The sequence below is a fragment of the Lytechinus pictus genome, chromosome 7 (genome assembly GCF_037042905.1).
Source record: "Lytechinus pictus isolate F3 Inbred chromosome 7, Lp3.0, whole genome shotgun sequence".
Lineage (NCBI taxonomy): Eukaryota > Metazoa > Echinodermata > Echinoidea > Temnopleuroida > Toxopneustidae > Lytechinus > Lytechinus pictus.
In genome coordinates this window covers 15,885,407-15,908,820 of record NC_087251.1, presented here as the reverse complement: position 1 = coordinate 15,908,820, position 23,414 = coordinate 15,885,407, and the positions used below count along the sequence as shown (strand labels likewise).

Here is a 23,414-nt window from a genome sequence, read left to right as displayed (position 1 = left end):
ATGTGTTTATAAACATTACGTTCGAAGCAGAATATTCTTAAATAACAAAATAACATCATGGAATAAATTAAAAAGGATTTATATAATTATATTCAATAAACAAATAGTTTGAATATAGATTAAAATACAAATAAAATTCGATGGAAAGAGTATAAATTTATATATAATATAAATTTATACAAGTCATAGGAAAGAAGACTAAGTAAAATGAAATTGGACACAAATTCGATGTTTGTACATATTTTATTATTTAAATACATAATACATGAAAAGAAAGCTTAATGTAGTAAAGTATATTTGGGATAGCATATACGACACGAATCGCCAAGAACTAAGGTGGGAAGAACTGATAAGATTCTAATTTACGTAGGTTTCTACGAAAAAAACTATATCGAGCACATAAAACTAATAAAATTCACTAACTTCTCAGTGAAAAACTGTATATAGCTTCTATCTTCTGCATAGTTAATTTGGCCAACAAGATACTTTTAAATTATGATCATCGTTCTGCATCTACAAATACAAAGATTGTTCCACGATTGTCTTATATTGTATTTGGAAAATGATTATCGACATAATATCAATACGAACCCCTTTACACAAAGCTTACAATTCTCGCAAAACTGTTTAGAACTCTCCTCTTTTCATTATTCGTATGATTTTTGTTGCTGTTGTTTCTATTCGTTTTATTACTAACTCAGCACTCACACACGCTTTGAAACTTCCGCATAAAGCCCCCTACGAAAAACAAAAAATCATTACTATTTTATGACTGATGGCATAGATCATAATCATTAATCTTTCAAGTTATTCGTTCTTCGACTATATACGGAGTCCTATATACTCTATCGGACATTGCTGGGTAGACGAACTTCAATTTTATTTTACTTTAATGTATGCTGCTGAACCAATCAATCATGACTTTTCAAAAAAATACATGAACAAAAATAAAAGTGTCTTTATGGCAGATCGTAATCATCATAGCGCTGTAGAACCCGCATACACTCGTACCAAAACATTATTGCTCACATTTTATATCATTAATTTTGTGGGCATGCACGTTGTTCATAATGCAATGTTTTGAAGACAAATGATGGCCTGTGCTGTTGCGATCTCCTGTGGCCCGATTGTCCGAACAAGGATAAAAGATCATGTTTCTTTTATAACAAGGTTATAAGGATCATGGACAAGCTTAAGAATTATGATCTAACGGCCCGTAGAACGCACCTTGGAGATCTATATTTCAAAATATTATGGACTATAGTCGCAAAGACACTACAGATTCAGTTGGATACAGCAGGTTATAAAAGGGACCCTTTGCTGACGGCTATATAATATATCGCACCCTTGTGGCGGAGGAGGGGTTAAATGTATTTTGATTTGATTCATTTTATTTAAACACGGTAAAAAGCCCTCGATCAGCCAATGGCGGGTTTTCAGAGAGGCCGTGGAATAATCATGAAAGATGTTCATTATTTTCCGATGGAATATGCCTCTATTAATGTTCGTTTTGCATTTTATCCTTTCTTTCTTTCACACGGAATGCAGTGGTGTCGCCTGTCGCTTCAAATTTCCACGGGCATCTGTCAAACAGATCCAAAATGAATAATAATACTCTGCGTGTCGAAATCAGGGCAGGAATCGCTTAAGTCAAGATGTAAAAAAGGAGCACCACATGGAACTCCCATAACGTTACTATTTAGAGCAGCTCAAATAACATGATTTCAAGGTGATGAAAATTTGTTCTTCATAGTCTTCACAGAAAATCCTTATAGCGATAATATCTTACTCCTTGGTCATCATAGAGACGAATTCTGTTAGGACAAAAATAAGATAAAAACAAAAATAATAATCATGTTAATATTGACCAAGTACGTCTTCACAAGACTTTCCGACCGACTCGAAAATACGGAAAGGCACATCATGATTATAAATAATGTTAATGCGGACAGTCATGAGAAGTATCTAAAATTCTCACTTTTGCGGAGTTAAATCCTTGTGTGATTGTCGGGGTTTTTTAAAGTTTTTTATCGAATTTGCGTACATGCTATACAGTATAAGAATTATCATAAATATCTTAATATTTTATCATAAAACCTGTATAAAAAAAGGTCAGGAGCTTAATAATGTGTAACCATGATGGGAATACAGACATTTTCAGAGCTTGTTGGATTTTCCTCATTTTATTCTGATCATCTTTTTGTTGGGGTTTACTTTCCCTCAAAATTAATAGATACAAGTAGGGAGGGGTGCCATGGCGCGCATGACTTGTGCCCCATCCTCTCTGCAAAATTTTGCGTTTTTATTTTCATGTCTGAAAAGTACCCTACTCATTTTCAGCCGATGCCTAAATTTCGATATTTTTTGTTGAATAACAGTGTAATTTTAATTAGCCTCCACTGTTTCCTGGATCTGTTCAAGAATGCAACTGATGTGCAATAAATAGCTTTCTCGTTAATGAATTGCTTTGTCATACCAGGTCCAGCATGCAACACTAATGTGAAAATTATCTGCAGACAATTATCATGATTACATCAGTCTATTGTAGACGAGAAAATAAAGGCCACTAAAAAAAACACTTTCTCTCTTTTATGTGATCTTCGATATTGAATGATAACACAATCATGAGAGTGGCAAATGTAAATAAACGCCTTGCCAAAAGACGCGAAGCTGTGGTTTAAAGTCTGGGGATTTAAGCCACAACACCAAGAACATCTCGACACTAAAAGAACATTTACTATATAGATTCGATATCTAAATCTGCACATATTTTGGAACAAAATCTTACATCACTTTGTGACTACAATGTTTTTGGATTAATTCTTTACAAGAAATCAAAGATTCTTATGATATTCAAAGTGTGACGACGGTGAAATCAGGTGCAAAGTCAGAGGAGGGCAGGGGACTGGCAAATGCCTCTACGATTTTTTTCTTATTGGATAAAAAGAAAAGGAAGAGGGGGGCATGAAGAGATAAGAATATAAACAGGTATTAAAAAGAAATGGTTGTTTGGTATAACTATCAAATACTCTTGTTTTCATGAAAAAAAAATGACGTCACTTACTGATGCCTTCCCCCCCCCCCCCATTCCCAATAAAAGTACTCAGGTGCAAGACCCGTTATTGAACTACTCGCCTTCATAGTTGACTTGACCGTCACCATCGACGTCTGCTTCCCTGATCATCTCATCCACCTCCTCGTCCGTCAACTTCTCACCAAGATTCGTCATCACATGGCGAAGCTCGGCAGCACTGTGATCGAGAAAAGTATTATCCGTTAAACGGGAGAACACTTTATTTGATTATTTAATTGTCCGGGCACCTCAATTAAAGTCAAGGTGCATGCCTTTTTCTTAAACATGATTGTTTAAAGGATGAACCACAATGATGCAAATATCTTCTGAGTTTAACATCGACATAATTAACGCTATACATTTGCTTGTTATCAGGGATGGATCAATGACTTATTAGTTGGAGAGGGGAAGGTCTAAACTCGTTGGAAGGAGTAATCTTTTTCTGATGAGCAAAAAAAAACGTAATTTTTTTCATCCTCCATCATTTTCTATCTTTCTCCTTCATCTTTTAATTTTGGTAATTAAACACCGCATGTGGCTCCGTCGAGCCAGATGTATATACAATCAAAGATTCATACTCATTTTATTAGGATGACAGAAGATGTTTGAAAATTGGTGTATTTTTAGATGCTACCATGGTGGGTTTGGAACTACCCTACACCAAAAACATTTTGTTATAACTAAAGAAAAATTGGGATATACTAAATACAAGGAGTTTCAACGTAGTCATGATACACTTCAAATCTACTTCATATAGGATATATTGTTTATACTTAAGTGAATGGTTCTCAAGAAATTGTTTTGAAAAAAAGTTCAATAAAAACAATGCATAGTTGATGAGGAACCGCATGCTTTCGGGAGCATATAAAGAAAATGGTTAGCTGGGATTGCATTTTATCAGAGTATTTCAAAATAATGTATCGACGAAAAATCTTATTTGTTCTTAACATTAAAAATATATACCTTTTGAAATATATAAAGTAGTACCATCTCAAGGTATACCGACATTAAAATAGTTCCCACAGCACAGTATTAGCGCCAAATGATCGAGACATGCATGAATACATAGCCACTGAGGTCATCCATTAAAAACCCTTTCTGAGTATTATTGATCGGTCATCGATTTCCTATAGATTTAAGGAGACCTTTTGAAAGACACTCAACCCTCCTTCATGATTTTCTATATAATAATGGAAAGGATTCGTTTTATTAAAGAATGTGTGATTTGAATTATGTAGCCATACACAAGTTTTCCAAAATAACTCGTACCCATTTTTATACTGAAGCTAATCAATCCGTTATATCTTTCTTTTAATATCAAGTCAACATACCTGATGAATCCGTTACCATCCTTGTCGAAGACTCTGAATGCTTCTCTGATTTCTTCTTCACTATCTGTGTCTTTCATCTTCTTAGCCATCATCGTTAAAAATTCGGGAAAGTCGATATTGCCATTGCCTTAGTAAAAAAAGGTGGAAATTGTTGAGATTTTTTCAAACCCATTTTTTAAAAGAAAAATAAGAGTTTCGTAACGAAAATAAATTCATTTAGAAAATGTTCAGAAAATACATAAATCCTAAAACGTTGGAGTGACAGAGATAAGATTTTTATTCCATATTAATGACAAGATAGGAAGGCATACTTATTTATTTGTGTTTTTAAAAATCCACTTCTGATACTCCATAATCTGCTTCTTTTTTTTGCATTAATTTTCATCAGCGGCGAAAATGACATTTTTCTTATTGATTTTTTAATGAAACTTACGCTTCTATTCAAACTATACTGTATACACATACGAAATTATCAATAACAACATTCATTTCGATATTCGAAATTGTAAGTTTACCTCGGCAAGTATTTTTGCTTTTACAGGCCTACTACTTAATGGATTTCTTCTCGTCATCATTCACATCATTCGCAATAATTTTAGTCCCGCAAAAAAAGGCATCACAATATCATGAGCAAAATATAATGTAAGCAAGAAAGGAATTTGAAAGTCTGTGGCAGTGAAAGCAGACAATCATTCGAAATTCTGTTGTTCTGGATTTCGTTCGGTTTTATTGATGAAATATTGTAAGATATTCCGATTGATATTACACTTTATCATGGATAAACGGATTAAAACATCGTAGATTTCTGGGTACCTTTTCTATTTCCCGACTTTCTTGTTAATTCTTACCCCAATATTAATGGAATTGGATATTGACCCTCGTGTACTATATCATTTATCAGAAAGAAACTTACCATCAGCATCAACTTCATTGATCATATCTTGAAGCTCAGCCTCAGTTGGGTTTTGACCCAGTGACCTCATCACTGTGCCTAACTCCTTAGTAGTGATGGTGCCATCGCCGTCCTTGTCAAATAGGGAGAAAGCCTCCTTGAATTCTACAAATTGAAAACAAAGTCAAATGACGTTGACCCATAGTTGAAGCTTACGAATAACCTTCAAACAAATAACAAGAAGCCATATTCCCCGGTAGTTATTTCTTCGTACTTGAGTCAATGAAAGCAAAATTGTAAAATATTCATTTTCACACAAAAATATCGATTGGATAATGCGCTTCGAAATTTTAGTCTAGACTATAGCAATAAGTGTTTTCAACATGCTTATTATTATCATAATCTTCATTATCATTACCATAATCATTTTTATTATTATCATCATTATTATTATCATTATTATCATTATAATTATTATTGTTAATTTTATCATGATTATTATCATCATCACCATTATTTATATCTGATTAAGGTGAGAGTAGATGAATATACCATCGCTGTCGACCTCGATGGTGAAACGAAAATAATGGTTGTCTTTTAATAGGGATGAATCCCATAGTAGATTGCAAATCTAAATATAATATTCATAACTCCAGACTTATTGTGGGCTATCCAAATAAATATAGGAACAAAGTTAGAGTATAATGCACCCAAAAATAATCAATCAACGTGGGACACTTCTATACTCCCCCAGTACTCGAAGTATATCAGAAAAAAAAGCCCAAGAAAAATGAATTGTAGAATTGCACATTGTATTTTCATTATGCACATATTCTGAGTAAATCATTGGCAAATCTCAAAAGGGACAACGTTGGATCGCGAGCCCGTAGATCAGATATCCCTATTGTGCACAGGCTATATAGGCAAATGTCAATTAACAGTTAGGATAATATTGATAATATTCTGAAAGCTTATTATTTCAATTCAAATCTTAAGTTTATTGAGCATGCGGATAACAAGTTATTTATGAATTTATATATTTATATATATATATATATATATATACATATATATATATATATATATATATATATAATTATATATATATATATTCTATTATCATTATGTTAGTATAATCATAATAGCGATATAATGATTGTGCCAATTATAATTATTTCAGATAGTGCAGCTTTCGTGGCATTTGTTTAAATTATTTTTATATTATATTCTATTATCTCTCAACTCCAAAAAGAATGATAACTTACCGGCGATTTGCTCTTCTGTGAGTTCAGCGGCCTGTGTGAATATCATATTAAGTAGATTTTTAAGAATGGGAAAACATGAATTCTGGGTAATATATAAAACTCTGCATTCCTTATCGAGGATAGTACATGTATTCAAAATTTGCCTTCGTAAAAGTCAACTGGATGAATGAGGCTGTATAAACAAACACATTCTTATCAATGTATCGTGCATTTGTTTTAAGGCAATGGTGTGCAACTGAATATATATTCGTAAGTACATAATTCAATTCAAATAACAAATTGAAGGAAATAAATCTTTACAAAATACATGCGCAGCAAAAAGTTCATTTCTATCACGTAAAAAGTATAGTGATGCAAATGCCAATGATTTTTTTTCCTTATGAGCCTCTCCATTAAACCAATTTAGAATCCATTTGCGCGCATTCATGATGAATATGATACTAAGTATGTAGCTTTCAGGTCAACAATAACATATATCTTTCCAAATGTACAAAATAGGTATAAGCTATTACGTGCATCACATTGCCAACATTTATGAGTCTATCATCACAATTACACCTGAAATCACTTATTTTTAAAGCTTAATACAACCATAATCGTGGATATGAATACATAATATGCTTACCATTTTTGTGTGAAGTACAATATGAGATAGACGGGAAGGAGAATTTACTATCCGTCTGTGTGGCGGCCCTGCAAAGGTGTGGAAATGCGAGTCGTCTCACCAACAGCGTCTCTGAAACTAACGGTAGTCATGCAGAGGGTTACCCGGTATAACCCGATAGCGAAGGTCCTGAACACTCACCGTATTGACCATGTTGACCCACCCTGAATAGCTGAACAATCGATATTGTGTTCAACCCTCTTCACTCCATTCAACATCCACTCTCTGTTTCAACAGAAAGGATATTCATCAATTATTCATCAGCCGCAATGCGCATTGCACCAAAACGATTGGCGCGCTGAAGAAGTAATCAAACATTTTCATGATTTAAGATGTAGAAAATAGCAAGGAATACAATTTAATCACGATTTGTTTCTGTGAAGCAGGGTGTGAAGCACAAACGACGGCAACCACTCTAAAATTTTATACCAGTATGTTTGACATTACACTCTTCCCAACCAATGTCATGAGAACCAGCTTCAAAGACAAAATCTTAATTAGCTATTTAAAACTAATTTCATCCGCTACTCACCTGACTCACTGGCATACGGATGAGGGCATATTGGCTCTTCCCCCAATTAAGAAAAAAGGAAAATGGTGAAAGGTTGTAGTATTTGTTGACTACTATGTAAAAATCTTTCACAAAATTAGAATTTCATTTAAAAACAGGCAAAATTTTCCCCCACATACGCCAAATCATACTATGGCCCCTGAATAATGGATTTGATATTAACATAAGAAAATTGCAACCGATTTCATTCTGGGGGGGGGGTGCAATAAATGCAAAGCAAAAACTATTATAATACAATACAGTGGGATATGGTATGCGCTTTGCAAGAGGTTACCCGACTTGAGAGATTGGAGCCTTTGTATCAGTTTTATACATATAATTATATATATTTATAATCATGAATGGATTCTAATAATTTAGAAAGGGGTGAATTATTCCCATCCACATGTCTAATGACCATCGGACTGATATATCATTCATCAATTAAACACACTATTTAAAAGGAAGAGAAAAGGGAGGGGGCGTGGCAGATCCATTATTTTTTTAAGGTGTTGCGTTTAATCACAAAAGTAATTAACAGAAAAAAGTAATCACGCCAACATTAAGGACGTTTAGCCACCAGAAAAATAAAACAAAACAAATTGGCAAACTGAAAGGGTCATGAACCAAAAATGAAGGGCATATGGTCTCCAGAAAAAAAAAAGGACCAGCAAAAAGAAAATGAGGTGTCTGTCCCTACACCCCCCCCCCCCCCCCGATGGGATACCACCTGTTCGGGACCTTATACTTACTTTACTCCAAGTACATTTTACCGCTAATCAATAGGGTTGACACGTCACTGTTGCGCATTGCGGCATATCGTTACGCCACAAACCTACATGTATACAAATCATCCTGTCGCAGTACTAATTGAATAAAGTAATCTCACAGTTAATGAATGGATCTTATGAATTGGAGTTTGGTGAAGCATGAAGTTAGGCAGAGGTCCAAAAGCTAACAGAGCATCGAGCCAATCGCCGAGTCAGGAGTTGATGGCCTGCGAGCGAGGGAAAAAATCAGACAAGTTGCGATTCAACGTAATATAGTACGATATCCGCCGTCTACGTTTCCTCCCCTTCCATTCATTCTCTCTCTCTCCATCCCTTCCCCTCCTCACTCCCACCCCACTCTCTCTCTTTATGGGGTTGGGATGGGAGAGGGTGCCTTCTGCGTTATTCACCATTTCCTTTTCTTTTTCTAGTCATCAGTTTTCTCTGTGTTTCATTCCCTCCCCCCCCCCCCCCTTCCAAAGAGTAGGGGTTACATGGTCATGTTTTTTTTGTGAGGGAAACTAGACGGGCTGCAGAGTTTTGAATTCTCTGCAGCTTAGAAATATCCTTTTCTGGAATTCCAAGGAGCAGGCTATTGCAACTGTCAAGAAGTGAGCTAATAAATGCATGAATGAGGACTTCAGTGGATGACTTTGAGAGATATTTTCGAATTTTACCAATTTTTCTTAGGGCGAAGGATGCTTTACGACAGATGCTGTTGACATGGGGACGCATTGAAAAGTTTTTATCAAACAAAACACCTAAGTTAGTAACCGTTTTAGAGGGATGTATATGAACATTTGCAATTTGAATTGGAGGTAGCTCAGGGGTATGTCTACGATGGGAAGAGATATGCAGAACTTCCATCTTGTTGTCATTAAGGAGTAGATAGTTCACAGTCATCCAGGAACGAATGGCACCAAGACAATCTTCCAGTTTCTGCAACATTCGGAGAGCTTGTCCAGACTTGAATGAGATATATATAATTGTGTGTCATCAGCATATATCATAGACGAGAATCCATAGGAATGAATAAGATCTTCCAACGGTGTCGTGTAGCATGTAAAGAGTACAGGCCCGATAACCGAACCTTGCGGCACCCCCCATTTAAGTAGAGTTGGTTCAGATCGTGAGCCATCAATGATCACCTGTTGATATCGTCCAGTGATGTAAGAGTCAAACCACTTTGCTACAGTCCCAGAGACACCAAATCGTGTTTTCAGCCTGGAAAGAAGAACATCGTGATCAACTGTGTCGAAGGCTGATGTTAGGTCCAAAAGTATGAGAATAGCATCATCTCCGGTATCCAAAGCTTGTAGAATATCATCTTGAACACGAAGTAGCGCCGTTTCCACACTATGATCTTTTCGATATGCAGACTGTCGGGATGCGAGAAGGGAGTTTGCAGTAAGGTATTCAGTAAATTGATTTGAGACAACTCGTTCTATTACCTTACCCAAAAAAGGTAAATTTGAAATTGGTCTGTAGTTCCTTAAACTTTCTGCATCCAGTGACGGTCTCTTTAGGGTGGGAATGACCAAAGCAGATTTGAGCGCCGAAGGGAAGACTCCGCATTCTAGTGAATCGTTGGTAATGTCCGTGATGGCCGGTACCAGGAGCTCGAGACACTGGCTAAGAATTAGCGCTGGAAGAGGATCTAGGTCACATGATTTTATTTTATGTGACCTGAGCATAGGCGGATATTGGGGGCCTGAGCGCCGCCCCCCCCCCCCCCCCTATTGGAGGCGAAAAGGGTGAAAGGGGAAAGAAAAAACAAAGAAGAAGGAAAGGGAAAGGAGAAGAGAAGAGAAGAGAAGAGAAAAGACTTGAAAAAAAAATATGTCACGTCATTATGTAAAGTGTAAAATTTTCGCGAGTGGCTCCGCACTCGTATTCCCTGTTTAATGAGATATAATATATATATATACACATATATATATAATATATAAATGTGTGAAGTTATACATGTACTACAGCTTTGGCAACTCTTTTATATTTAAATATTGTGTGAAAGAAATGGATGAAGAGAACAATGGTAGGCGTAGCTTAAATCAAGGTTCCCCAGAGCTATCTACCCTTTTTGGAAAAATTGGTGATGCCGAAAAAATGTCTCTGCCGGGAATCGAACCCGGGCCCCCAGCTTTGAACGCCGGTGCCTTAACCACTAGACCACAGAGACGGGTTAGTGGCTATGTTGTCGAAAATCTGTCTATCTGACGGTCAATTGGATCGGGGTCGCCCTAGCCACTAACCCGTCTCTGTGGTCTAGTGGTTAAGGCACCGGCGTTCAAAGCCGGGGGGCCCGGGTTCGATTCCCAGCAGATACATTTTTTCGGCATCACCAATTTTTCCAAAAAGGGTATATAGCTCTGGGGAACCTTGATTTAAGCTACGCCTACCATTGTTCTCTTCATCCATTTCTTTCACACTATATATAATATATATATATATATATATTTTTTCCAAAGGGTAGATAGCTCTGGGGAACCTTGATTTAAGCTACGCCTACCATTGTTCTCTTCATCCATTTCTTTACAATATTTAAATAAAAGAGTTGCCAAAGCTGTTGTACATGTATAACTTTACACATTTGTATACTTTCTCGTGTACTGTATCAAAGCAATAGCTTTGATCCAGCTGAAGCATGGCGGCTTGTCATTGTTCGAAACCCACCTTCACCCGACAAAGGAAATTATAATTGGTATAGTGTCGAAAATCTGTCTATCTGACGGTCAATCGGATCGGGGTCGCCCTAGCCACTAACCCGTCTCTGTGGTCTAGTGGTTAAGGCACCGGCGTTCAAAGCTGGGGGCCCGGGTTCGATTCCCGGCAGAGACATTTTTTCGGCATCACCAATTTTTCCAAAGGGTAGATAGCTCTGGGGAACCTTGATTTAAGCTACGCCTACCATTGTTCTCTTCATCCATTTCTTTACAATATTTAAATAAAAGAGTTGCCAAAGCTGTTGTACATGTATAACTTTACACATATATATATATATAATATATATGAAGAGTTTAGTTGCAAAAGGGGTTAGGTGGACCATTCCGAGAAAAACCATGTTTTTTATTCTCACTTATTGCAATATTCTTATGAGAAACTAAATTGTCATTATGTACTACCTTTTAATGTGAACATAAAATCGGGTATAAAAGAAATCTACCTGTCTTCAAATTTTTCTATATATTTATTAAAAAAATCATTGTGGACCTAACCCCTTTTGCAAGCAAACTAGTGAAATGAATCCAATCTCTTTTGATTAAAAAAAGTGATTTTTCTTTGCCACTTCCATTCACGTTTTCATTTGAATTTCAAATTTTCTTTGGTATCATCAGAGTGACTAAAAATGTATAGGTTTAGAGACAGAAAAAACTAAAATTTATGAAAAAAATGGACCTAACCCCTTTTGACAAATGAGTTCTTCAGAAGAGTTTAGTTGCAAAAGGGGTTAGGTCAACTCTAAGAAAATCATTTTTTTTATCCTCCCATATTGCAATATTCTTATGCGAAACTGAAATTTCATCATACCCTACCATGAGAACATAAAATTGAGTATAAACGAAATCTACCTGTCTTCATATTTTTTAAGATATTCTTTTCCAAATGATTCTGTGTGGACCTAACCCCTTTTGCAACTAAACTGAAATGGACCTAACCCCTTTTGGGAAAAAATAAGTGATTTTTCTTTGCCATTTTAGTTCACTTTTTAATAGGAATGTCAACTTTTCTTTGTAATCATCTTACAGAGCTCCTAAAAATCTATACATTGAGACATAAAAATCAAATTTGATGAAAAATTGACCTAACCTCTTTTGCAAGTGAGCTCTTAATATATATATATATATATATGTATATTTTTTTAAATATATATATATATATATATTTTTATACAATATTTTTTTATTTCCAAGGGGGATCCACACTTTACAAGCTTTGCTTTTAGTGGACCCCCCCCCCTCATTTTCATTTATGCTCAATTTTATGAAGTAATAATGTTCATCTGTAAAATTGTATCTGATTTATATAACTTGTATAAATAAGTTATGTTTTAGTAACTATAACTTATATAACTGTATTATATTTTAAATGGAAATAAAGAAGTGAATTGAATTGAATATATAATAATCTTGCTAAAATGGTTTAGTGGAGCTTAAAATTTCAAGTTTTGAAGTCAATCTATCAAATCAATCTAACTATCGAGCTTTTATTACTTTGTTTGATTTACAAATTTATTTGTTTAAATGCGAAGCAAAATATCCTGTTTTTCAGCTTGCGCTGCATGCTCGCATTGTTTGACTGTTTCTATATTATAAATTCATCGAAATTGCTTACTTATTCACTATTCGCAGATGACACTTGCTTACTTTCCCATCACAAAGATATGCAAGCTCTCATATTCTCAACTAATAATGAAATTAAAAATATATTTAAATGGTTTTGCTGTAACAAGCTTTTATTAAAATACATATAGGAACCATCTAAACAAACTGCTAGTTCTTCAGAAGAAAGTTATGAGGCTCATAACATATTCGAATTACAGATGTCCAAGTATTCCTCTATTTCTGCAATTGAAGATTTTGCCTCTTGATGATTTAGTCTCCTTCAATTGTTTGATATTTATGTACAAATCACAATCCTCTCAAAACTGTTCATTTTTAAAGATGCATTCGTTGTTAACTCAAATGTCCATTTGTACAATACACGGCAGAAAAATCTTATCCACCAACTACTTAGAAGAACAAATACTGCTTTGAATTCTTTTATGATAGCTTGTACAAAAGAATGGAATAAGTTACCACAAAGCTTTAGATCCAGTCCAACACTGCCAATATTTAAAAATTCATGTCGAAAATATTTATTTGAAAGATTACAAAATATCTTAAATTGATTCTTGATAAACCATATGTGTGTGTGTGTGTGCGTGTGTGTTTGTATGTATTTTCTTATTTACTCTCTAGATTATCATTGTAAATATTTTTCATCTCATTATTGTTGTAATGTACTTTATAAGGGGCCCCTCTCACAAGCTCTGCTTCCATGGGGTCCCAAACCTATCATGTATTCTCATTTTTGTTAAACTATGTAATATGTCTCTTGTTTTGATTGGTTTAAATAAACATGAACTTGAACTTGAACTTGATATTGATCGGACGACCTTGCCTGAATATAACATATTGAAATTTGGGCCCAAAATTGATTGAATATGCATGTTTCATGTATAAACAAAACCATTTGTAATGATACTTGGAATATATTTTTCTTTATAAAAAAAAAAGCTTCAAGGAATATGGCATAATGGGTATATAAGCTTGTCCTTTGATTTTTCAAGAAGTGGCAAAGAGAAATATGAGAAAAGAAAAGAGGAACCTCGCATTACTGAGGTCACATTTTGTATTGCGCTTACAGACGTCCCGATATGAAAATTGCTACCGCCAACGGAATCACCCTCTTATAGATCTGAAGCTTGATGTCTCCTATAACCTATTAAATTTTCATACTTTTAGACAAAGCTTGTTCTTGACAACCTGAGAGCTTGTCTGAGACTTGCCCGACATATCAACAACATGGAAAATGGGATAAGGAGGGACTTCCATTGACAAGTGGATAAAAGGGTATCTATTTCAAGATGTGACACGTTACGTACTTAACGTAATAAAGGTATAAATATATATATATATTTATATATATATTATATATATTTATTTATATATATATCGATCGATATATCCATCCTCATTTTTAGTCAATATCAATGTGTAATTAATTTAGTGAATAGATCATTTAATTCTCTTTAAAATGATACCCAACATGATATAATTATGGTTCACATGGAGGTGCCGTACCTTGAAATGTGGGGCAAGGTCAAAATTAAAAGGTGCCAAATGACACAATATTGAAAGTCACTGTTCTTTGTTCCGTGGTGATGAGTGAGTTTCTCAGCGGTTTCTTTTAATTGTTTTCATGCACCTTAACATAAGTTAACATGGAATCAAACACACCTCTGCACAAGCAAACACATAACAAACAAACATGCGTGAGTATTTCAAACCACGACTCAAACCATGTTATCTCACAGAACCATCACTACATAAACCACAACAAAACATTAAAAATGAAGCAGGGGCTTGATTTGAATAGATTTTCATCTCCATTGACACAGACAAAAGAATTATGTTCTGTATTGACCCTCATGACTATTTCTGCTCGCCTTTTGCAGCTTTTAAATTCAAACCTCATCCAACACTTTTGAATCCTGCTCTTTTCGTGATGGCATGATAATAACAAACATGGTATAATTTTAAAAAGAATTAAATGATCTTTTGAATGATATCAAATGTGCATTGCGTAAAATTGGGAGTTGGGAGAAATAAATGGCCAAACTCATTCTTTGAGGGGTTATATATATGACTATTTTCTAAAAGGAATAATTTTGCGCCAATTACATTTCCTGTTTCGGATCCGATCTACCCCGGCTGAACCTCCTTGCAAATCATGCACAGGAGGTTTCTTATCGTATACTTGTAAAGCGTATCTATAAAGATTTGTTTTCAGATCATTGAAATACGTGTTTAGTGTGCTATTTGAAACCCCATAGACACGAATGGTATCCACTAGCAAATGGAAGTTGCCCCCATGCCCCCTCCCCTGGATTGGTGGAGAGCCCATCGATTTTGAAAAGATTATTAATATAGACCGGAGAGACCAAAGACGCTACTGTCTGCTATTCTTAAATTCATAATTTTCCCAGGTCAGCCATTGACCCTGGGAAGCGGGGTGCTGAAGGATTTTCCTGGGGGTGCTGCGTGTATTGTAGGCAGCGGCCCTGGAAGTTCATTTTTTCATTCATATGCATTTATTTCGTTCATAGATTAAAAATAACATTTACAAACATATTGACAGCCTAGAAGGCAGAGAAGCTTTATTGGTGCTGCCATCAAAAGAACAAAATACAAATTATACAAACATCCTTACAATTATAACACCTAAAAAATCTAATCAAAGTAACGAAAAGCCTGTGTAGAATTAAATATGTTTTTAGTCTCCTTTCGAAAACGGAAAGGGAAGGGCTATGTTTTAAATATAAAGGAAGGTTATTCCAAATGAATTGGACTTTTGGGAAAAAAAAGATTTTTAGCAACATTATAGTTCTCTTCAATGGTAAGTGAAAATGAGAGGAACTGCCTGTACTATAATGAATAGAAATCGTCAGTAAGAGAAAACTTATCAGGAAGACTTGGTGGAATATTATATTTTTATAACACAGGTCCATGAAAATAGCCAAGTTGAAGTAGTATAGATCAAATATGTTCAAGATTTTTAAGTGAGAAAATATAATGGTTTAGTTTGAGCAAGGTAATCGGAATGAAAAAAAATTCTAATAGCCTTTTTTGTAATCGTATTAATCTATACATGGAATACTTATTAGAAGCACCCCATGTAAAATTGCAGTATTGGAGGTAAGATTAAGGCGTTATAAATCATTACAGGAGAATGAAACTCTTGGAGCAAGTAAGCTATTGTGAAAGCAGAAAAATCAAAGAATAAGATCAACAAAAGTTTGAGTAAAATAGGACTAGCAATAGAAGAGTTATGAGCATTTGAATGTCGAGATCACTAGTGCTATGGAGATCCTCCCATTGGCAATGCGACCAAGATCTATGATGTCACAGATGAACAACTCTCCCCTTTTGGACACTGAAAATATACCCCAAAACATCTCTTTTTGCTCATTCTTATCATAATTATGTCAAACGATTCATCAATGATATAATGTTGTGAAACCTCTGTACTTGTCCTCTCATAAAGAGAACACCTCACATTGTGATAGACTATAAAAGTGAGAATATAGGTGAAATAAGTACTAAAGTAATGAGGGAGTTGTACGTGTGTGACATCACAGATCTTGGTCGCATTGCCAATAGGAGGATCTACATGGCATTAGTGATCTCAATATTCAAATGCTCATAACTTTCTTATTATTCATTCAATCTTCCTCAAACTTTTAGCAATATGTTTCTTTGATTTTTCTCTTTGATATGGATTTAGCTGGTTTCAAGGGTTTCATTCTCCTTTAATAATATTGTCGAAGGAATAATTGAGTTTGTATAATATACCGATGTTTCTAGATATTTCAGTACGAATATTGATATGATTATTCCATGATAATTTACTATCGATTATTACACCTAAGAATTTCAATGATCTAGTAATAGGGGTGTTACCTAGAAAAACATTTATTCTGTCATAATAATTAACTTGTTTGTAACAATCATTTAATGTATTTTTTCATGTTCAAAATAAGCTTATGAACAATCAACCAAGAGTTTAATTTCATGTACTCATTATCGAGTCTGGTAGGTGTGAATAAATGGACAATTTTAACCAAAATGACCTCAATTTTGTTAGTGATTTTTTTTTTGCTTGCCAAATTTACATCAGCACCCCAGTAAAATGTTCCCAGGGCCGCCAGGGTCAACCTGGTAGAAGTCTGTATCCCCATCTAAGCGCGAAATTTGATATGGCTTGGATAACAACTCCGAGTGTAAACGCGTGCAGTGCAACCAGGGACCTAACGTAATAATGCTGGTCGACTTAATTCTACCATTATGAACCCATATCTTTTTTTTATTTCGCGATTGGAGTCGTGACCGAAGTACCTCGTCGGATAGTATTCTTCCTCTTCATAAAAAAGTAGTACCAACATTTACAACGTCATAACAGATGTAGCCGTATTCATGTTTTACGTGGGGGGGGGGGGTCCATAACATCCAAGCATTTTACGAACAATCAAAGTGTCCTCTTCATCGTTGTGCCCTTTTAGATTGGTGTTCTCTTTTTTGTATCGAATCGGTGGGGGTGGCCTAATAGGTAAACAGAAAATGGGGGGGGGTAGACATTGCAGTTACACTTCGTAATTCCGAAGGTTCGTATTCCGAAACACGTAAATTGCCTATACCTCGATGTTTGTTAATCAGAAAATGAAAAATATTGTTCGTTAATCATTTGTGGCGTTTCTTAAATTGATTTCTGAGTATTATTATAAGATATATTAATCTAGGCCTTTTTACACGGTTTGGATTTTTTTCTAATCTGACGTTAAAAATTCAATTTTGGTCATTTATGGGGCTTATTAGACCCTACTGTGAAAAGGGCATCCTCGCGAGATGTTGCCAGTGCTAATCGCAAGCTCAAACTTTTGGACATTTCAATAAGAAATGAAAATTAAACATTCCAAGCAATTCTTGTAATCATGAAAAAGATGTGTATCTAAAAGAATTAACGCGATCGGAGCGCGAAGCGCGAGCTGCAATTTGTAATACACTAACGACATTTAGTGACTCATGAATAGGATACATATTTAACCAATCGAATAATGTGAGCACGAAGCACGAGCTGAAAATTAATGATATTCCAACCTGAAAACTGGATAGCATTTTTCTAACCAGAAACATGCAGGGTACCTTACTCCCCTTACTACACAATAACTGAGGCAAGCGCAAAAAAGTGATTTCCTTAAATAAAATGTATTATGTTGTACTTAAAAAAGGGCCGGTGTTTAATTTCGAAAAAGAGCACATTTCACTTTGGAAAAAGGACATTTTTCATTTTGAAAAAGGGCATTTTGATTCTAGTAATTATTTACCCTTTTCACTGTACGTGCGTATCACAACCGGTCGTGAAAAACAACCCGTTTTCCGTACTTCTTGTGGACTAGAATTTATACCTTGATATGAAAGTGGTTCCCGATTATCGTACTAAATTAACTTTCAATAAGTACAATTTTCAATTAAAGTAAACGGTTTATTCAATTTTTCCCTTTAATTCCTTTTCACATATTATGAATGAGTGTCCAATTTTCTCAGTAAATCTTTCACTTTCGTCCCATATTTATTGTCCTTTTCCTGTCTCACATTTCAAATGCAATAAATACATTTTTTGTGATTATTGCGCATTATAACGTTGTAACCTTCTCTTCCAAAATAAAAGCCCCTGCTTTTTCCTTCTTTGATAGTTGTATTTGTAGTTGTTTGTCACTTTAAATATACGATTATTTTTTCCTTTGCACTAACAGGACAAATTCCACTCTCCTCTCCATTTTCGAACTCGCAAACTATCATGTCAGCATTTTGTCGTTTGGTCTAATTCCTCTTCCTCTACTTAAGTATACTCATCCCACATGGTCTAATCCGAATTCTTCTGCTAGCCATTTGGTCTTATTTCCGTTTAGATCATTTACCATTTCGTCTAATTTTCAATTCGTCTACAGTCGCTTCACCCGTTTCGTATAATCAACTTGATCCTGCAGCATTTAGTCTATATGCAGAGCTGCCAACCTATAAAGTAATTATTATTAATCCAGCAACTCAAAAGTCATAATTTTTAGTTAAAAGTCATAATTTCATACGTGCCACGCGGTACTATAAATCTATTAGACGAGGTAATAAATAAATTATGTAGCCAAGTTTGCCTACCCTATAGCTCTGTATAAAATTATGGTTGAATTACATGTACATTTTACTGTCTATGAACCAAATTCTCATTTAGTAATCTGACATTAGACCAGTGTATACCTGAGTAGTTAATGTGGTATTAGACTTTATGAGTAGACCAAGTGGGTATAAACCATTGACATTGTATGTTAAAATACTTCATCAGACATGATTATAGAACATATACAGAACATCGAATATTCAATGCATTGCCCTTCTTGTCAAGATCTAAGCCCCCCCCCCCCCCCAATTTCATTAAAGCTACAACCAATTCGTCTATTATCCACTTGATCATACAGAATAATTCAATATGGATGAATTAAATTAACTGTTTACGAACCAAATTTTCATTTAGTAATTGGACCAAGAGGGTATTAGACCAAGTGCAGTGTAAAACCAATATCCCATGTAGCTCATGTATGTTTTCTATCTGACTAGACCAAATGCGTGTAGACCAAGTGAATATGATCCAAAGACACTTTATACACGAATAGATGTCTGTATAAAATTTGATATTAACATGCTTTATACATTTTTATATTTTATATATTCATGTACAATTTGTTTTGGAATCTTGAAGATCATTCAAAGCATTGTCTTTATAAAGACCTAAGCCACTCCCAATCACTTTCTTTTTTGTTCTCATGTTCACTATATCTCTTCTCTCTTTAGAATACTCTCATGTAGACTCGGCGAGGGATGGAAAATAACGACTTTTGCTCAGAAAATGCTAAAAGCATGAAATTTGGCACAATCATTCTTCAATTCATACTGGTGATTTTCAAGGGTGGTGCAAAAAATTAACGACACTTTCTTCAGCAACGGTTGCTAAGTAACAAAATTACCCTAACAACAGACATTTTGAGGGCAGCTACCACCCTGTAAACCAAACCAACTTTATAGTGTCCTAGATATCCCAAAGACACAACCAAGATGAACCCACCCCCAAAAAAAAAATAATAATAAATAAATAATGGCCCAAAGAATATCGCTTCCAGATGGCTACCAAATAATTAGTTCCATGATAGTATTCCCTTGTCATGTACACTATAGCAACATAAAAACCAGTAGTGAAATATGGTCCGAGCAGTGGGGGAAATGGGGGATATTGTTAAACTGGAAATTCCAAATTTCGGGGGCATCCACATAATTTTTCTAGGTACTGTATATGGGGGTAAATAATCAATATGTACATTATTTCATCATCTATCACATTTGGTGGTGACAGTGAAGGCCTATATGTAGTGATTTCTTTTAGGAAGCCTGTTTTAACGGTTTTAAGTGTGACATAAACTACTAAATTACAGTTGGGCTGACCACGCATATTAATATGCGAGCGAACGAAGCGAGCGAGCAAATTTTCAGTTGCCGGAAGACTGAATGGTGTCTAAAACCATGTTGTTGTTTTTTAAAGAGGAGAAAATGGAGATTAAATATTTGAAATGTGTTCAATGAAAAAAAATAATTTACTCATTGGTTACAGTTGAAATAAGAATGGAAAAGTTGTCATTATAATTATTAGGAATTGGGTGCCTTAAGAAAAATTAATATGCCATCCCAGACCACAATATAAACTTCACAAACCATGGAAAATAGTACATTAATGCAAATGAAATAAGATATATTTGCTGAATGGAAATATTTTTAACAGTTTTTGAAAAATATATTCAAAAATTGAACATTAAAAATTGTAAACAAAACTGAATTCATATTTGAAATACTTAGTACACTGTTTCGCTAATAAAAGTTATTAATGGATAAATCGTACAGATACGGGAAATACTGTTCTTTTATTTTAGCAACGGAATTAATTTGATCAATGACTAGCGCAATAAGTCAAACATTTTGAGAGGCAGACATAGTGTATGAGGCAACATTTTAAGAAAGCTGCGAGCGAACGAAGCGCGCGAGCAAAATTCTGTTACCTTTCTCATACAAAAATCTAATTTTGTAATAGGTTTTGACAGAATATTTTCAGATGATATCATGTTTCATCCTTCTCCCTTACTTTTCTCTCGTTTTCTTCGCTGACGAAAACGGCGGTGGCGACGGCAGCGTTTTGAAATCTTAACCAAGGTTAAGTTCTTGAAATGTCATGACTTAAGTATATGGACCTATTTCATGAAATTTGGACGTACATAGTAGAAAAACGTATCACTGAAGATCCTGCCTGAGAGCAAGGTCAAATGTCATTTAGGGTCAATAAACTTTGACCAGGTTTGGGGAATCAACATTGACATGTTAACCTATAGGTTAAGTTTTTGAAATGCCATCATAACTTTCAAAGTTATAAGGGAAATCAAGTATGACCGATCATTTTGCACGGATTTCAGGTCACATGATCAAGGTCAAAGGTCTTTTGGGGTCGATGAAGTTAGTCTTTCATTATCATATGAATGGTGCTATTTGTGAATTATTCATGTTTTCAGTCAGCACTACCGTTATATTGAATGACGTAATACAGACAAGACTGCCAGAGGCGTTCCACCCGTCTCCTTGTTTTTGTTATTTGTTAATTTTGGGGGGCTCCACCCCCCCCCCCCCCCATCTGTACGCCAGTGTCATTAGTATGAGTATCTCATTGTAAATTTCACTGAACTATGGGGTACGCCTTTACTTACAAACTATTCCCCTCCCCAAAGGTGCCGGTTGCGAAGGACACTAGAAACATAACTGAAGGTAAGTAATACCCCCGCCCTATGGCGTTACCATGGTAATGTATTTTCCAAAACATTTGGATAATGAATCTTGCACGTCTTAAACACTAAGATGAATAAGTGTGCCAACTTCCATGAGCACTGGGTAAAAACTAGGGAAGTAGTTTGATCTGCAACGGGTTTTCCTGGCTTTTTTTTTATACTGAATTTTGTGGTAATCATGGCAACACAATTTCTGAGAAATGCGAAAAATGTGTCTGGCACATCTTTAGCTCAAGACCTTTGTGTCGGCCAAATTTTGTAAGCATATGTTGTAAAATGAAGAAGTAGTTCCATCCGCAAGATATTTACACATTAATTGTTGTAATATGCCGTTACCATGGCAACACCGTTTCAAAATAGTGTTCATAGGAAATTTGAAGTTACAAATGCTCAAACGGATAACTATTGAATGTCGGTCCATAGCCATCCTATGTATTGGTTGATATCTTGTTTCCTAGCAACCATTGCTATGCTATGGACTTCATTTGTTTTATTTTGTATAATTTTGTTTTTAACCATTGCGCAGAATTAAGGGGGATTGGCCTCGATAGGTCTTTGCCAATCCCCTACATCCACTGCATATTGGTTTTACCAAGATTTTATGACTGGAGTTCCAACAGTTACAGGTAACAAATTAATTCAAGCAGCTGTTCATTTCTAAAGAAGCACAAAAGAAAGAACGGCAGTCAGGACCTTTTTGATGTCCGCCTTCGAAGCCGCCAGTTTCAGTGAAAAAATCAGAGGAGTGAAACTTTACGAATATCCATTTGTATAAATTTTCCATCTTTCATATTAATAAACTAACTGAAATTTGATCGGATTAGAAGACATCAATAACCAAGCACTATTACGCCGAGATATCTGATGCGGCGAAAAAGTAATTATCATCACAAAAGCATATTTCCCTTTATGTATGACCTATAGCTGCGAGTCATGCGGGAATCATTTGTCTACACAATTGCGAGAGATGTTGAGCAAAGTGCATGCCTGACATACTTTCTGCTGGCGGCTCTTAACCTTGTTCAAAGAGATTTTATTTGCTGTTACTCCATCTCATTTGAAACCTCCTTGGTTTTACCCTTTTCTTTGTCATTAATTTTTAATGTATTGATTGATTTTATCATTGTTTATGTAATTATTGGATGTGTTGTACCTTTTTAATGGATGTGAATAAAGTGAATTCGAATAATTTGAATTCATTTTTGGCAAGACCCCTGATAACTTTTAGAATGTCATTTTGATGTGTGCAGCACAATCTGAACATTTTTTCACCCCTCACCTAGACTAATATATACATGCTATTGATATATATGTCATGTATACATTTCAATGCAGTTTGCAGCTTACTAGAAATACTGAAGTTGGCCTCTTACTATGAAACATTGCCAAAAATCATGGGGAATCTACTGAAGTTGACGTTTATAAGTTGAAAAGCATATTTTTAAGAACAGAATGTGAAAAATATTTGATTTACTTTTCAAGGACAAGTCCACCCCAACAAAAAATTGATTTGAAAAGAGAAGAATCCTACAAGCATAACACTGAAAATTTCATCAAAATCGGATGTAAAATAAGTTATGACATTTTAAAATTTCGATTAATTCACAGAACATTTATACGCACATCCTGGTTGGTATGCAAATGAGACGGATGACGTCATCCACTCACTATTTCTTTTGT

At 35.0% G+C, this 23,414-nt stretch overlaps 1 protein-coding gene across 10 annotated transcripts; it reads right to left on the bottom strand.

Moving 5' to 3' along the window:
- Positions 1–224: 224 nt before the first annotated feature.
- LOC129264881 (calmodulin-A-like) lies at positions 225–10,172 on the bottom strand. Of its 10 annotated transcripts, none has more exons than XM_064102057.1 (9): positions 8,403–8,493; positions 7,758–7,793; positions 7,592–7,640; positions 7,187–7,397; positions 6,562–6,592; positions 5,318–5,461; positions 4,405–4,531; positions 3,136–3,251; positions 225–1,814 (listed from the first exon to the last, which is right to left on the bottom strand). In XM_064102057.1, exons 4-9 carry the CDS (start codon positions 7,187–7,189, stop codon positions 1,786–1,788), a joined length of 450 nt encoding a protein of 149 aa, XP_063958127.1. In that variant the 5' UTR covers positions 7,190–7,397; positions 7,592–7,640; positions 7,758–7,793; positions 8,403–8,493; the 3' UTR covers positions 225–1,785. The 10 variants fall into 10 exon arrangements, with proteins under 10 accessions (XP_063958127.1, XP_063958123.1, XP_063958122.1 ...); XM_064102053.1 differs by having other exon boundaries at positions 7,187–7,450; positions 8,403–8,492; XM_064102052.1 differs by lacking the exon at positions 7,592–7,640 and having other exon boundaries at positions 7,187–7,450; positions 8,071–8,492.
- Between the last annotated feature and the right edge of the window lie 13,242 nt (positions 10,173–23,414).

What these genes read in the sequence shown, in the direction of transcription:
- LOC129264881 (XM_064102054.1), bottom strand. An exon ending in CAATGAAGTTGATGCTGATG is followed by an intron (nt 4,532 to 5,317) that starts GTAAGTTTCTTT and finishes TTTTTTACTAAG; the next exon opens with GCAATGGCAATATCGACTTT. An exon ending in GATGGTAACGGATTCATCAG is followed by an intron (nt 3,252 to 4,404) that starts GTATGTTGACTT and finishes TCTCGATCACAG; the next exon opens with TGCTGCCGAGCTTCGCCATG.